Source organism: Pleurodeles waltl, chromosome 1_2 (genome assembly GCF_031143425.1).
Source record: "Pleurodeles waltl isolate 20211129_DDA chromosome 1_2, aPleWal1.hap1.20221129, whole genome shotgun sequence".
Taxonomy (NCBI): Eukaryota; Metazoa; Chordata; class Amphibia; order Caudata; family Salamandridae; genus Pleurodeles; species Pleurodeles waltl.
This window is the reverse complement of record NC_090437.1, coordinates 1,162,517,223-1,162,533,537: the sequence shown is the minus strand read 5'-3', so window position 1 is coordinate 1,162,533,537 and position 16,315 is coordinate 1,162,517,223. Positions and strand designations below refer to the sequence as shown.

General features: G+C 45.9%; 1 protein-coding gene across 2 annotated transcripts in view; it reads left to right on the top strand.

The window, feature by feature from the left end:
* CRMP1 (collapsin response mediator protein 1) overlaps window positions 1-16,315 on the top strand; it is a 219,117-nt gene that overhangs the window by 147,833 nt on the left and 54,969 nt on the right. For both annotated transcript variants that reach the window (XM_069203025.1, XM_069203034.1), the window contains exons 7-8: window positions 6,021-6,089; window positions 14,200-14,320. In XM_069203025.1, the coding sequence (XP_069059126.1) occupies window positions 6,021-6,089; window positions 14,200-14,320 (190 nt within the window). The remainder of the gene's footprint in view (window positions 1-6,020; window positions 6,090-14,199; window positions 14,321-16,315) is intronic.

Below are 16,315 nucleotides of genomic sequence, written 5' to 3'. Positions count from 1 at the left end.
AAGCACGTTTTCCAATTGAGGAAAAATATACATGTCTAGTACATTTTGTATTTTAGATGTTTTTCAGAGCAATATCTGAACTTACTATAAACTTACACTATTGCTAAAGCATTTTAACAAATTGCCATTCAAAACTGTATACAATGTCTGAAGATGTATTCTTCCTGACAGTAGTTACCTATTGTAGGAAGTTGGCTCTGTATGTACTATTTCAAAGTAAGAAATAGCATGCACAGAGTCCAAGGGTTCCCCTTAGAGGTAAGATAGTGGCAAAAAGAGATAATTCTAATGCTCTATTTTGTGGTAGTGTGGCCGAGCAGTAGGCTTATCAGAGGGTAGTGTTAAGCATTTGTTGTACACACACAGGCAATAAATGAGGAACACACACTCAAAGACAATTCCAGGCGAATAGGTTTTTGTATAGAAAAATATATTTTCTTAGTTTATTTTAAGAACCACAGGTTCAAGATTTACAAGTAATACTTCAAATGAAAAGTATTTCACTTAGGAACTTTAGGAACTTTGAATTAGCAAAATATCATATACAGTTTTCACACAAATGGCAATAAGCTATTTTAAAACTAGACAGTGCAATTTTCAACAGTTCCTTGGGGGAGGTAAGTGTTTTTTAGTTTTGCAGGGAAGTAAACCACCTACAGGGTTCAAAGTTGGGTCCAAGGTAGCCCACCGTTGGGGGTTCAGAGCAACCCCAAAGTTACCACACCAGCAGCTCAGGGCCGATCAGGTGCAGAGGTCAAAGTGGTGCCCAAAACGCATAGGCTTCAATGGAGAAGGGGGTTCCACGGTTCCAGTCTGCCAGCAGGTAAGTAACCGCGTCTTCGGAGGGCAGACCAGGGGGGTTTTGTAGGGCACCGAGGGGGACACAAGTCAGCACAAAAAGTACACCCTCAGCGGCACGGGGGCGGCCGGGTGCAGAGTGCAAACAGGCGTTGGGTTTGCAATGGAGTTCAATGGGAGACCAAGGGGTCTCTTCAGCGAAGCAGGCAGCCAAGGGGGGGGGGCTCCTCGGGGTAGCCACCACCTGGGCAAGGGAGAGGGCCACCTGGGGGTTGCTTCTGCACTGGAGGTTGGATCCTTCAGGTCCTGGGGGCTGCGGGTGCAGTGTCTTTACCAGGCGTCGGGTTCTTAGAAGCAGGCAGTCGCGGTCAGGGGGAGCCTCTGGATTCCCTCTGCAGGTGTCGCTGGGGGGGCTCAGGGGGGTCAACTCTAGCTACTCACAGGGTCGCAGTCGCCGGGGAGTCCTCCCTGTAGTGTTGTTTCTCCACAGGTCGAGCCGGGGGCGTCGGGTGCAGAGTGCAAAGTCTCACGCTTCCGGCGGGAAACGTGGAGTCCTTTTAAAGTTGTTTATTTGTTGCAAAGTTGTTTCTTCTTTGGAGCAGAGCCGCTGTCCTCTGGAGTTCTTGGTCCTTTTAGATGCAGGGTAGTCCTCTGAGGCTTCAGAGGTCGCTGGACCCTGGGAAATGCGTCACTGTTGCAGTTTTTCTTGAAGTGGGGAGACAGGCCGGTAGAGCTGGGTCCAAAGCAGTTGGTGTCTCCGTCTTCTTTGCAGGGCTTTCAGGTCAGCGGTCCTTCTTCATCTTAGGTTGCAGGAATCTATCTTGCTAGGTTCTGGGAGCCCCTAAATACTCAATTTAGGGGGGTGTTTAGGTCTGGGGGGTTAGTAGCCAATGGCTACTAGCCCTGAGGGTAGCTACACCCTCTTTGTGCCTCCTTCCTGAGGGGAGGGGGGCACATCCCTAATCCTATTGGGGGAATCCTCCATCTGCAAGATGGAGGATTTCTAAAATTCAGAGTCACCTCAGCTCAGGACACCTTAGGGGCTGTCCTGACTGGCCAGTGACTCCTCCTTGTTTTTCTCATTATCTCCTCCGGCATTGCCGCCAAAAGTGGGGCTGTGGCCGGAGGGGACGGGCAACTCCACTAGCTGGAGTGCCCTGGGGTGCTGTAACAAAGGGGGTGAGCCTTTGAGGCTCACCGCCAGGTGTTACAGTTCCTGCAGGGGGAGGTGAGAAGCACCTCCACCCAGTACGGGCTTTGTTACTAGCCCCAGAGTGACAAAGGCACTCTCCCCATGTGGCCAGCAACATGTCTGGTGTGTGGCAGGCTGGTAAAACTAGTCAGCCCACACTGGAAGTCGGGTATGGTTTCAGGGGGCATCTCTAAGATGCCCCCTGGGGTGTATTTCACAATAAAACGTACACTGGCATCAGTGTGCATTTATTGTGCTGAGAAGTTTGATACCAAACTTCCCAGTTTTCAGTGTAGCCATTATGGTGCTGTGGAGTTCGTGTATGACAGACTCCCAGACCATATACTCTTATGGCTACCCTGCACTTACAATGTTTAAGGTTTTGCTTAGACACTGTAGGGGCATAGTGCTCATGCACCTATGCCCTCACCTATGGTATAGAGCACCCTGCCTTAGGGCTGTAAGGCCTGCTAGAGGGGTGACTTATCTATGCCATAGGCAGTGTGAGGTTGGCATGGCACCCTGAGGAGAGTGCCATGTCGACTTAGTCATTTTCTCCCCACCAGCACACACAAGCTGGCAAGCAGTGTGTCTGTGCTGAGTGAGGGGTTCCCAGGGTGGCATAAGACATGCTGCAGCCCTTAGAGACCTTCCCTGGCATCAGGGCCCTTGGTACCAGGGGTACCAGTTACAAGGGACTTACCTGGATGCCAGGGTGTGCCAATTGTGGGAACAAAGGTACAGGTTAGGGAAAGAACACTGGTGCTGGGGCCTGGTTAGCAGGCCTCAGCACACTTTCAAATCATAACTTGGCATCAGCAAAGGCAAAAAGTCAGGGGGTAACCATGCCAAGGAGGCATTTCCTTACACCTATATAGTCTTTGGTTGTTATACAGCAGTAATGTCCGGTTTCATTTCCTTAAGCTTCAGGTAATGTGAATGTCCAAATAGAACGTCTTGCTAAGCAACAAAGGCTGTGTTTCATGGCCACTTATTTATCCCTGTTGGAATTTTCCCTTATGCAGGCTCATCTCCAATCTTCTTGCCTCCTAATTTGTTTCTGACCTGTTGCTGTTGACGTTTGAACTCTGACCACTTTACCACTGCTACCCAGTGCTAAATGGCATATGCTCTCTGTGTAAATTGTATTGTTGACTGGTTTATCCATGATTGCCATATTTGATTTATTAGTAAGTCGCTAGTAAAGTGCACTAGAGGTGGCCAGTGCCTGTAAATCAAATGCTAATAGTGGGCTTGCAGCACTGGTTGTTCCATCCACAATAGTAGCTCTGTAAAAATGGCTCAGACCTGCCACTGCAGTGTGTGTGTGTGCGCAGTTTTAAACTGCCAATTCGATTTGGCAAGTGTACACTTTTGCCAGGCCTAAACCCTCCCTTTTCTTACATGCCAGGCACCCCTGAGGAAGGCCCTAGGTAGCATCATGGGCAGGGTGCAGTGCATGTTTAAGGTAGGGCATATACTAATGTGTTTTATATGTACTAACAGTGAAATACTGCTAAATTCGGTTTTCACTGTCGGGTTAATAGGTTAATGTGGGGGCTACCTTTAAATATGATTAAAGTGTGATTTCCTTTGGGAGCGGATATACATGTGGAGTTTGGGGTCTCTGAGCTCACAATTTGAAAATACATCTTTTAGTTAAGATTGTGTGTTTGAAAATGCCACTTTTAGAAAGTGAGCATTTTCTTGCTTAAACCATTCTGACTCTGCCTGTTAGCGGATTCCCTGTCTGGGTCAGTTTGACAGTTGGGCTGTTTGCACCTCTCTCTAGACAGTGACACAATGGTAGCTGGGTGTACCATGCATATTGTGATGAGCCATCTGTGCTAGGAGGGAGGAGAGGACTGGTCACTCACACCTGAAAGGGCTGTGTCTGCCCTCACACAATGCAGTCTCCATCCCCCTGGTGTGTGTCTGGCTCCTGGCCTGGGCAAGGCAGGATTTCACACACAAGAGAGACTTTTCTTTAAAGTAAGCCTACTTGAAAGGGCAAAATGGGTATAAGAAGGGCACCCAAAATCGCAGACTTTAGAACACTTCTGGAAACCAAGAGGAAACTCTGCCTGGAGAAGAGCTGAAGAGCTGAGGAGGAAGAGCTGTCCTGCCTGTGACTGTGCTTTGTGGAGCTATCATGCAGTTGCTGCTTCTGCCTGTGCAAGAGGACAAAGACTGGACTTTGTGTTGCCTTCCTTCTTGTGAAGAACTCTCCAAGAGCTTGAAACTGAACTTGCTTCCTGTTGTTTGAGGCCTCAGGGACAGCAAAGACTTCTCTCTGCCAGCACCTGGAGCCTCTGCTGAGACTCCTACCATGCCAAGTGGTGGCCATCCAGTTCCTGGGACCCTGAAAGGAGAAGCTGGCAGAACAAGAATAAAGAAATCCACGCACAGACCGCCGTGCTGGGAAAAGATCGACGCAATTCCAAGACACGACTGAAAAATCGACACGGCAATGGCTTCGCAGCTGAAATCGACGCTCGCTTGCAGCGCAGCTGGAAGATCGAAGCGTGTGGCTGGAGAAACGGCACGCAGCATCGCTGACAGAGGCTGGTGAGATCGCAACCCACACTGCGTGGTTTATGAATCATCGTGCAGTAGGATTTCCGACGCAAACATCGCTGGGCATGTAAAAACTATGCAAGGCCTGCCCGGACCAGAGAGTGCTGTTCGGATCGACCCATCGCTCTCCTCCGGAGAGAAAAAACTACACATGCTGACCCGACGAGCTAGAAACAATGCACGGTCTCGCTCATGAGGGACATTGACACGTTGCAAGCCCCTTTTGACGCACACTCGCCTGTGCGTGGTTATTCTTGACGCGCCCAGGAACATTTCCATGCTAACAGCGTTAGCATTGTGTTTAAAATCACATAAGGACTCTTTTTAGTTTTTAATTGATAACTAGACTTGTGTATGGTGGATTTTTAATGTTTTGGTCTAGTTTGTTTTAGATAAATATATTCTATTTTTCTAAACCTGTGTTGTGCCATTTTGTAGTGTTTTCATTAAGTTACTGTGTGTGTTGGTACAAATACTTTACACCTAGCACTCTGAAGTTAAGAGCCTGCTGCTCATGCCAAGCTGCCAAGGGAGTGAGCTGAGGGTGATTCTCTTTTACCCTGACTAGAGTGAGGGTCCTTGCTTGGACAGGGGGTAAACTGACTGCCAACCAAAGACCCCATTTCTAAGAATCCCCACAGGAGATTAAGTAAAGGACTGCCTGCTGCATCCATTGTACATTTATGGATACAGATATCAACATGTAATTAGGTTACAGTCACATGAATCATTATATGAATTACTTTATGTGCAAAATCACTGCTGTCATGGCAGCAATGAATCAACTCCCTCTATATCGTGAAAACTCTAACTCATTCTAACAAACATTGTGTTGTCCATCTATAAGATTATAGGCATTGCACCTGGATATCTCACTTCTCTTTTACTTTTTTAGGTAACTTTACCTTCACTAAATAGTGCATTTGTAATCTCAATTGTCAATCGCAACTCCACAATTTAGTGTAAATATTTTGCGCATGTGCATGTGCATGCAATAGGTTGGAAATAAATAATATAATACTTCAGTCTCTGATGGCGATGACCTAATCCATTCATCTTATCACCCCAACATTGTAGCATCTCCAGTTTTTAGATTGATTTCCCTGTTCCAAAATATTTTTTACCATGGCATACTTTGCCTCTACTATTTTCACCTGTGCAAACTCATGTGCACTCAACTATTTTTCAAAGGACTCATTTTTTTTCTCTTGTACCTAAAATATGACTATCCATACTCATTACCACACATATTAAATCTACAATTTGATAACTCTGTATACAAATATTTTATGAGTTCTCCTAGTCTGAAGGCATGTGCTACCATCAATATTTGTTGTTAAGTAAACTTCATTACATTGCCTGATAGCTTTTGAGTGGCCTGAAAGAATGTTATGTCTGATCAAATATTTTCAAAAAATGTTCATAATTTTGAATATGTGTTACACTTCTGCAGGAGCAAAAACGAATATTGGAGATGGGAATTACGGGACCAGAGGGACACGCCTTAAGCAGACCTGAAGAGGTAACCTATTTTTGTTGTCTTTTTATTATAAATGGTTGGTATTTTTTTTGTTTTATAATTCTTTACTATCATAAAGGGACAAAGGAAGAAAAACAGTTCACAGCAATATAGATCAATAGCAGAATCGTGCAGCGGGTAAGTACAGACTGGGAAAAGGATGAGGTGGGATTATGCACAGGATTGTATTGTCATAGCATTGCTACAGCAGTGAACTGCCTACCTGGGACGTACTGATATGCATAGAATGTTTTGTTTTGAGTACTTTTGCAATTGAGGGGAGGTCCAGCAGGCCTCGGGACAGTGCCAGCATGAGGAGTGGGCTAGTAAGCCTGCCCTGTGAAGCCTCAGAGGGGTCCAGTGCCAGTAGTGCAGCGTCTTGAAGGGGCAGAGCTTCAGGTGGGCCTCCCGCACCCCTCAGTCAAGGGCCTCTGGTTGCAGTTGGTTCTGCCATTTGATTCGGAAATTGATGAGGAGGGGTCGTGAAAAGAGATGTTTGCTTATGAGACCATAAAAACCTGACATGACTTCCCGAAAATGGCCCCAGGTTCTAAGGTAGGACACTATTGGAGAGGATAGGAGGGATCAATGTTGCAGGCCCGGCATTGCTGGAGGCAGTGCATGAGTTGGAGGTATCTCCACTCCTTTTGGGAGGACAATCTGAATTCTTCCCGGAGTGTTGCAAATGTTTTGATGGTTCCTCCGACCAGGACTTGTTGGAGTCTGGCGATGCCCGCCTTTCGCCAACTGCCCCAGTCCAGAGCTTTTCCCCCTACACAGAGGGACAAATTCCCCCATATTGTTGCATGTTCATGTAGAAGGGGGTGTACTTTAAGCAGTCAGTGTGCATGGTGCAAGAATTTCAACATTGCTTGTATAATCGGGATGTTTGTTCGAATCCGAGATCCCAGCTTCTGTATATCGGTTGTAGGCCTGTCTCTTGGGCTGTTATGGAGATCTCTCTGATGCTACCCAAAAGGGAGGGTCCAGTGTGCCGGGAGCATGTAGGACAATTGAGATAGGTGTAGGGCAAGGGCATAGTGTTTAACAGAAGGGAGACCCATGCTACCACACAATCGGTGTGCCAGGAGCTTAGACTGGGCCAGACGGGAATGGTTGGACTCCTAGACAAAGGAACTCATGCAGGAATCCCCTGAACACAGCATAATCAGTGAGGTCAGTAGGGGCAGCCTACCTAACACGAAGGTGAACCATGGTAGGGTCACCATCCGGACCACCTATACTCTTTCCCACATAGAGAGGCCAAGGTGGGACCATTTGTCGAAGTCGAGTTTTATATGAATTATCAAAGGATCAATGTTGTCCGTTACCATGTTCTCCAAGACCCTGTTGACATGGACCCCTAAGTACTTAAGTTGTGATGCTTTCCAGCGAAAGGGATGTTGGAGGTCCCATGAGGAACAGGGTCAAGACTGAATTGCATATGGCTGAGTCCAACCTAGGGTGGCATGGTGAGCAAAAGAACAATGGATTAAACCCAGATCTGTGACTGGGGGTGAGTGCTTGCATTGTTCAGCACTCCGTCCATCATCCTTTCGTGTTGCTCCAGAAAAGACTTGCACAATTTCGATCTTGTGGATTTCCCAGTCCAGATGGGCTCTGCCACAATCGTTGAGCCTGGGGAGGTGGATGCTGTCAAAGAAGGCTTTGAGTGTAAATCATCTGATAAAAGGCAGTGAATTCATAAACTATTTCTTGCGGATGCCTGAGTAGGGAGCCACCTGTGATTGTATGGGGGGGATAGCAAGTGCTGCTTCCTATTGGCACAACTGTGCTACCAAGAGGCATCTTGCATTCTCGTCCTGTTTGTAGTGATGGCCTTTGAGCCTCTGGTGACCATATTCATCCTTGGTGATGAACAGTGCATTAAGGTCCACGCAGGCCTTTTCCAGTCAGTGATGGATGGCCAAGGAGGCATGTGAGTGTCTTGATTTCTGCCTCGAGATGTTTCTGCTAGGTGCCTGCTGTTTGTTATCTATGGCTGCACCTCTCATAAGGTGGCCATGTGTAGTGGCCTTTGCAGCTGCCCACAAGATCAAAGAAGAGGAAACTGAACCCTTGTTGTCCAAAAGATACAAGGAGATTTGTGAGCATAGTTGTTTTTTGCCTGGAGGGGTGCGGTAGCGTGCCATGCTCAGGCACCACAGCTTTCGGCCTGGAGAGGTTCAACTCAGAGCTAACGTGAGCAAGGAACAGGAGTGGTCATATAATGCCGCCTCTAGGATTTGTGAGTCTAGGGTGATGGCCACCGTGCACTGAGAGAGGAGGTAGTAGTCTAGCCTGGATTTGGGAAGTGTACTGTGGAAAGGAAGGTGTATTCCTTATCAGTTGGATTGGAGAGTTGCCAGTGGTCTGCCAGGCCGTGGTCGGAAATTACATAATTTAGAAAGACTCTGTCATTTTTATTGCCAGTGTCCAAAGGACCTGTGTAATCCAGTATTGCATCCCATGCAAGGTTCCAGTCATCCCCGGTGATGAGATGGGAAGAGCTGATGTCAGTGAGGTGGCATTGAGTTGTAAGAAGAATTGGCGTTTGGAGCCCATGGAGCCCCGTCACATTTTTTCAGACTCCGAGTTTGAGAGATGGGTTTCTTGTAGAAGAGCCACAACCACTCTTGTGGACTGCAAATAAGAGAACACTTTCTTGCGTTTGATATAGTGCGTCAGGCCATTGACATTACAGAAGATGGTACATAGGGGTAAGGTATGTTCTCACGGGGGGTCTGGCATCAAGTTATCGTGTAGCCCAGGTGGGTGACTGGATTGCAGGACTCTCAAGGCAGGAGGTTGGTAGTGATGTGAGGGGAGAGGGTATGAGTGTGAGGGAAAGAGGGCTACAAAAACTGCCCTGGGTGGCAGTGAGGAGTGTGTTCTGATTCTAGATCAAAAGGCTCCCGGGAAGTATTTAGATCTGTGGGTCTAAGCTTATATGGTGTGGATGGTCCACTGCAGGTCAGCATCGCAGTCCTGTCAGGAAGGGTTAGCAAAGTCTGGGTGTGTGTAGGATGGGGAGGAAGCAGACAGCAGGGAGGTGCCGTAAGGACTGATGTGTGAGTAGTGGGAGTTCTAGGTCACCTGGTAGGTGGATGGGTGGTTAGAAGGAGGGAAAGGATCTTGTGTATGTCTGTGTCTAGGTAGGTGTATCCCTAAGTGGGGAATAGGGAAATTATTATTGAATCTCACAGGTGGATATAGAGGCATGCTTACAGTACATACTAGCAGATAAGTGCAGCGAGGCTTGGATTGTAATGCAACAACAGAAATGATTAGAATATATGTAGTGAATTGTAAAGATATTGGGCTGCCAATGAACAACAGGCAGGAACAATTAACAACTTTGAACACGATTAGCAGTCTCAGAGGCAAACAGGAAACTGCCAGTGGTGTACACATACTCATCAGTTTATTGCTGGGGAGCCAGGGGTCGTAAGAGTTCTTGTCCCGTGGAACGATGCCTGAGATGAGGCAGGTCTTGGAGGGGGGAGGAAGGCCCAGAGGGGGCAAGTTTTCCGTGACCAGGAATGGTACTCAGTCTGCAGCTTGAGGGGGGGCTTGAGTGGGGAATGAGATTTGTCACAACCCTGGTCCTGGGTGATCGCCACAACCGCCTACAGGACCAAGTCTCTGTCATCTTGTGAGCAGGGTGATTGATCCTGTCCTCTGCCCCTCTGTTAGCTCCTGTTGAAGTGCCAGTGTCCACCAGAGGCAGAGGTGGTTGGGAGGGCTTAGAGCGGGGTACTGGCTAGAGCCTCCTGGTTGACAAAGTCCCTGGACCTGCCGTCTTTAGTGATCCACATGTTGGCAGGTTCACATAGGCTGAATTTTATGTCCAGCTTCCGGTGTTGGGGCCGGAGGGCAAAGAATGCCTTCCTCCTTTCATTGATTTCTTGGTAGAAATCTGCGGCAATGCAGATTTTGTAACCCTCATAGTTGTAGTGGCCATGGAAGTGGGCCGCAGTGAGTAGTTGTTGTGTCTGTTCATGCCAAAGGAAGCAGGCAATCAAGGGGCGAGGGCATCCCAATGTTTCCTCTCTCATTGGACCCATGCGGTGCTCATGTTGGATCTTCGGGGAGGAGAATGTGAGGCCTTTAAGTGTTGGCAGTATGGTCTTGAGGAAGTCCTTTATGTCTTCCCCTCTGCACGCTCCTGGAATCTGAAAAAAAGAACGTTGTCCATCCTACTCCTATCTTCCAGGTCCGTGAGTTTGTTTCGCAAGAGGGTGATTTCCAGGTCGCTGTCCGGCATGGCATTGAGGTGGTCTTTCATGGTCTTCAGTCTGTGTTCCACTCCCTCCACTCTGTCCTGAAAGCCAGTGATCACTGAGTGAATGGATTTGGTTTTGTTCATCAGCTCTGTGATTTTGGAGTCCATGCCTTCTAGGTGTCGGCTGAACGCTGTGACCTCCTGCAGAATAAGATCCATAGTAGGCTCTTTGTGCTGACCAGAGGAAGGGGCCGGTGTCTGTGCTTGGTCAGCAGTGGGTGATGGGTCAGACATGGTGCAGGACTCTGAGACGGCCTCAAAGAAGAGCAGTTAGTGGGAGGGTTTGCCTACATGCTTGACAGAGGACATTTCCGATGTTTAGGTCTGAGAAATCCCACGTAGATCCCCGCAGGGCTGCAGCCGCATGCTCAGAATGGCTGTCATCCCTGGGGTCTGGAGACAACAGGTTCCTTAGGGCAAAGGGGGCCCTTCTGATGGCTGGTGGGCGATCCAGACAGATAAGAGCTTGCGGGATGTGGGCCAATGAGGAGGCTAGCACTGTGGGGCAACAGTGGTGGGGTTCCTCAGTCTGCAGTACGTTGGCTTGGAGTAGGTTGAAGCCTCCTGGGAGGATGACGTTAAAGTAGGCGTACTGAGAACCGGGGCTGGGCGATGGGCTCATCTGTCAGACTGGCGGCCTGGCTGGAGGAGGGTGAAATGACAAGCATAGTGAGGGATCCCAGGAGCCTGCTGGCTTACCTGGTGGGTCTTGTGTGAGGCAATAGGAGAGATGGTTTGCTGTAAGGCGTGGTGTCTGCTCCCCCTCCAATGGCTCCCCTGACTGAATGCAGGGTCCCGGGAGGTTCACATTGGATAATGGCAGGTTTGAAGGGGCTCGCTAGGCCTACATGTCTTCTGTGCCCCCTCTTTGCATTGTGTCTTCCCACTGTGCCCCTATGATGAGGTACAGGCAGGGGAGGGTGGTGGATCAGGTCCCAGGAAGTCGGGCTGAGAGGCAGGTGGCAGTTGCAGAGTAGTTGTCTTGAAGTTTTGTTTGGTATATTTTTCCTGCTCCCCATCACTATTATCTGTTATTGTGTGCAGGGCAGGCGGAGATGTAATTTGGCCCAATGGCCCCCAGCTGCAGGTGGAATTGGGCCTGTGCGAGTTAGGAGAGGAGAGAGAGCAAAAGGGCCTCTGGTAAAGGAGGCACCAAGACTGTGGAGACTGCCCGGTGTGGGCTTCCATCTCGTATGATGCTGGTGGGCTAAGACGTTGTCACAGGCCTCTTCTTTGAATCCGGGCCACTCAAGATGTCAGTCGGATTGTGCTGGAATGTGTTTGGGCAGCCTGTGCGGTGTCTCTGGCCTTCCCCCAGTGTTGGTGGGGGAGTTGTTGCAGTGGATGTTGCCCTCACAGCCTGTCCGAGGCAAGAATGAGGGGAGCCACTGATGGAAGGAGGTTTCTGGTATTGAGAGAGGATGCCCCAGCAAGAAGCACCCCACTCGGGGGAGCCAGCACCTCAGATAGGTAGAATGCAGCTGGGTCGGAATACCTGAGGATGTCATCTTGGGCTTGGCCCACGCTTGATGTTAGTTCTGCGGTGGAATCATTCAGGTGGGTGTGCTGGGATCCGTGTTGCGGACCCGGCCCTCTCACCATGTTGGGAGGAGAGAAGCGATGGTTAGCTGTGTCCCCAACAAGCAGTTCCTCAATATTGGCACCCTCCATGTCACCCTGGCATGCGGAGCACATCGATTAAGTGGCCATTCATGGCCAGACCTCGTCCCTAGTTAGTATTTTTCTAATTCTTCATGTTAATTGCTAATACTGGCTTATTGCTGTAAATTGCCATATTTTGTGTGGCATTCCCCGTTATTTTTGCCTTCTTTTGTTGATCCCATTTTTATTGGCACTAGGACTCTGCATACTTTACTCCTGTTAACCAGTTTTAAACATGGTAAAATTGGCATATATCTAATTGGCACATTTAATTTACTTATACATTCCTAGCAAAGAGTACTACTTGTACCCAGGACCTGCAAATTAAAGGCTAATATGGGCTGCAGCATTAATTGTGCCACCCACTAAAGTATCACTTTTAAACATGTCTCAGACCTGCCATTGCAGCCTGGGTATGCTGGCTGAGCAAGAATGGGCCTGCTTGCGTTGAATTCTCCTTTGCACTCTGTGTTCTATCCTGTCCACGCTCTTCATGTGCCATCCTGTCCACGCTCTTCATGTGCCTTGAAGTTCCATCTAATGCCTACACTATGAGCGAACATTCTCGATCTGATTTTATACAAGTGTATCCCTCCTCTTTGTTGAGTATCCATAGTTGGAACATTGCAGGACTTGCAACCAAAATGTGTAATAAAGAGTGGTTGACTTTTATTAACGCAGGTGCATTGTTGTGCGACAGGAAACGTGGGCAGTTGTAGCCCCTATTTGTGAAGGGTATGTTTGTTTAGCAATACTGGGTCCCCTCGAACTGAGGTAGAGCTGGAAGGGGTTTGTTTTGTGGTTCAATCTTGCCCTAAACCTAAATGTCACTGCAATCAAGGTAAAAAATAGAGGGATTCAGGCGCGTTTTGTTGTTTGCTTAAATGAGTTAAAATTAATTAATGAAAAGTTTCCTATTAAATGATTAATAATGTACTTGTTGTGCAGCATTTGTGAGCAGGCACTATTGTTTAGGTTCAGATCTGGTACAGTATGCAATTTGTTATATTTTCCGATTGGTCAGTTTGTGGTGATTTTACCCAAACAGACATTGTTGCATTTTACCTTTTTTGTAAATGTTACAAATTATTCAGTAAAATATTTTCAATTCCACTTTTAAACCAGAAAACGTTCAGAAGGTGTAGACTCACTGTACATTTTATACAGTTATTAATCAATGAGGAGGTCTACACGGCTGTTGGGTATTTTCTTAAATGTAATTTTTGTTGTCGTGATTCCATACATGACTTATTGTGTATGTAAAGTTATTATTTTACTAGCTGTACTTTTATGATTATTAATATATAATCAAATAATGTGTTTTTAAATATTTGAACCGACAACTTCCTAGATAGTAATATTGCATCTAGTTAGGCAGGGGCGGTTGTGCTATATGGATCAGTATATACTAGGAGTATAACGTTATATAAGGGCATCACCAAAGGTAATTCCATCTACCTGATTTTATATAATCATAATTTAGGGCCAGATGTAACAAAGGTTTTTACCCATTCTGTGTCTATGGGAAAAAGTGTCCCTTATGGCCCTTAATGTGTAGTTTTTAGCGGTGTGGGTGTAATACAAATATTTATCCTTTTCATAAGAAAAAGCACTGACTGGACAATTTTTAATGGAATGCTAAGGTTAATAACATACACCACTAACCCTCAGCCCCCTCGAGTCAGCCTTGGACTGCTCTAAATTGCTTCCCTCAGAGAGTAAAGTGCTGCAATGGGGAACTTGATTCCCTGTAACTAGAAACTTGTGGATTTATTACTGGTGAAGGACTCCCATTCTTCTCAACTAATAACTCAAGTTCTTACAATATGCTAAAAATCCCCCTTTGAAAAGGTGGTGCAATATGCATTGCGTGGATTTTCAGTGTATTGATAAAATAGATCTCTGATCAAATTGACATAGTCGTTGTACTTATATTGTAGTATGGATTTAAAAAGACCATGTACCTCACGTGTCTGTATCCAGAAGACTCTCCATCCACTTTAGAACGTGGATGCGATTGTCCACTTATCTGTTGTAGCAAATATGTGATATATTCTGCACTGCCATCTAAGCAGATATCTAAGTGTATTTTTAGTATTTTGTTGTTTATAAACCAACAGTATAATATGAGTAAAATGTTCTTTTGTATAATTTTATTTTCTTCAGCTGGAAGCAGAGGCTGTTTTTCGTGCCATCACTCTTGGAGGCCGTATCAACTGTCCAGTCTATATCACTAAAGTGATGAGTAAAAGTGCAGCGGATGTAATTGCTCATGCCCGGAAAAAAGGTACTTTTCTGTCTAAAGTGGGCTGCCCTTTTTGAGACAGCAGTATAAAATCCAGTTTTCATAATATCCAAGTTGAATTTGCATAAAGCCAATTTTCATATAGTGTACTTGGGTCAAGTTTATATTCGACTGTGTCGTTCACTTAGAAACTTTACTGGATGTTGCTATTCTGTTGGCTGTCCAAGCAAAACCTTGCTCTAAAGTTAGACACTCAACTGTACATTTTAGATACTACAATACTAGCACGTGTCCCAACGCTGTGAAAACTGGTAGACAATGTCACTCACTTCTGGAATCATTGATTGACCAATGATTGCATTTCCATATTTGGATTGTCAATAATTTATGTCTACTTTCAGGGTGGAGGGAGTAAACAAAGTAGGGAGATGAGTATGTGTAACAAAAATGTAGTGTCACCAAGACCCAGCCACAGCTAGATGACTTCCTTTGAGCCCTACAGTACAGACCTTTGCCTTTTGACTGAATTCTTGTCCCCTGTTGGGGACCTAGTCAGAGGCAGCAGCTGTGCCTCTAGATTCAAGACTCACATGAGGTCCACTTACTTTGTATTTACTACTCTGCCATCCTTGAATGCTTGTTCACAACGCGGCTTTGGTGGAATCCCCATGAAAACTGACACAGAAAAAAATGAAATGTGATTGGTTCCTACAGAATTTCCCTCACCACTATGCCTCATTTATGAATTTGTTTAAGACTGGATTAACTAGAATATCATGAACATCATTTGCCTTTCATTATTTATTTATATATATAAATGAACACTAAGTATGCCACCATGTGGTAATTATTGTATAATATTGTAACAGATGTACGACTGCATCATGCATGTACAATTTTAAGGAAATATTTTATCAAATATAGCTACTTACTGAAATGTGATGCATATGCGACCGGGACACTGACATACATAGGGATAATAATTCAAGCCAACATACTTGTTCTAGAATGTAAACATGTAGTTTAAGGTTACAAAAATAAATCAGTTAAAAAAAACAAATATAAACCCATACCTTGTGACTGATGCCTCTATTGCGGGCCATTTAGTCATCTATTTATCATTTAAGCACAAAATACTGTTCTTGAGCATGATAGAACTAACTCCGCTGTACCCACATATTCTCTCCCTAACTGGAATATTTACTTTTTAAATATATAGATCTAGGTTTGCAGGGTTGTGCCCAATTTCACAATTTGGCGCATTTGTTGCAATTTATGTTATTCCCCCCTCTGGCTGAGGCATATTAACACCTTAATCGAAAGAAGTATTGTGCCTGATCCTAAAATCATTCAGATATGACTTCTGCTCAAGAAAGCTGATGCTGATCCAGATCTCGAAGAAACTGTAGACCCATCACAAGCCTCTCATACCCAGGAAAAATGCTTGTAAAATGTAAGGCTAACTAATTAAATTCATTATTTTATTTAATTAATTTAAACCTTTTCGATGCTACCTGAAAAGCTTCCTGGCTCTCAAAAGAGAAGATATGCACTGCCACTGTATACTAGCAAGAGACAAGACGAGACAAGCAGCTGAGCTGAAACAGAACAAGAGCACCCAAGATAATTTTTAATGCTCCTGGGGTGGCAAGGCACAGGTGTCACATACCATGACAAGCACAGATCAATGTACTCTTTCTGTATTTAAGGGATATGACAAGTAGGCTCATTTTCTGACGTGACTGAAGTAGTGGGTGTACATTTTCCAACAGGATGATCATGCAGAGAATGAATCTCCACCATCAACTCTTAGGCCCCTTACAGTCAGGAGGTATATTGGCAGTGTACAGAACAAAAACACCTCAAGGCTGTCAACAACACTGCCCAATGTTTTGACAAAGTTAATTCCTACTAGTGCAACTAAATATGACTGGTCATGGTGTGTTCACAGGTTTGCACCAGAATAAATTTCTAAGCATTTTTTGCAGTGCACCGGTGCAGATGGTTCCTTCATCCTTGCATTATGAATGCTTGTGG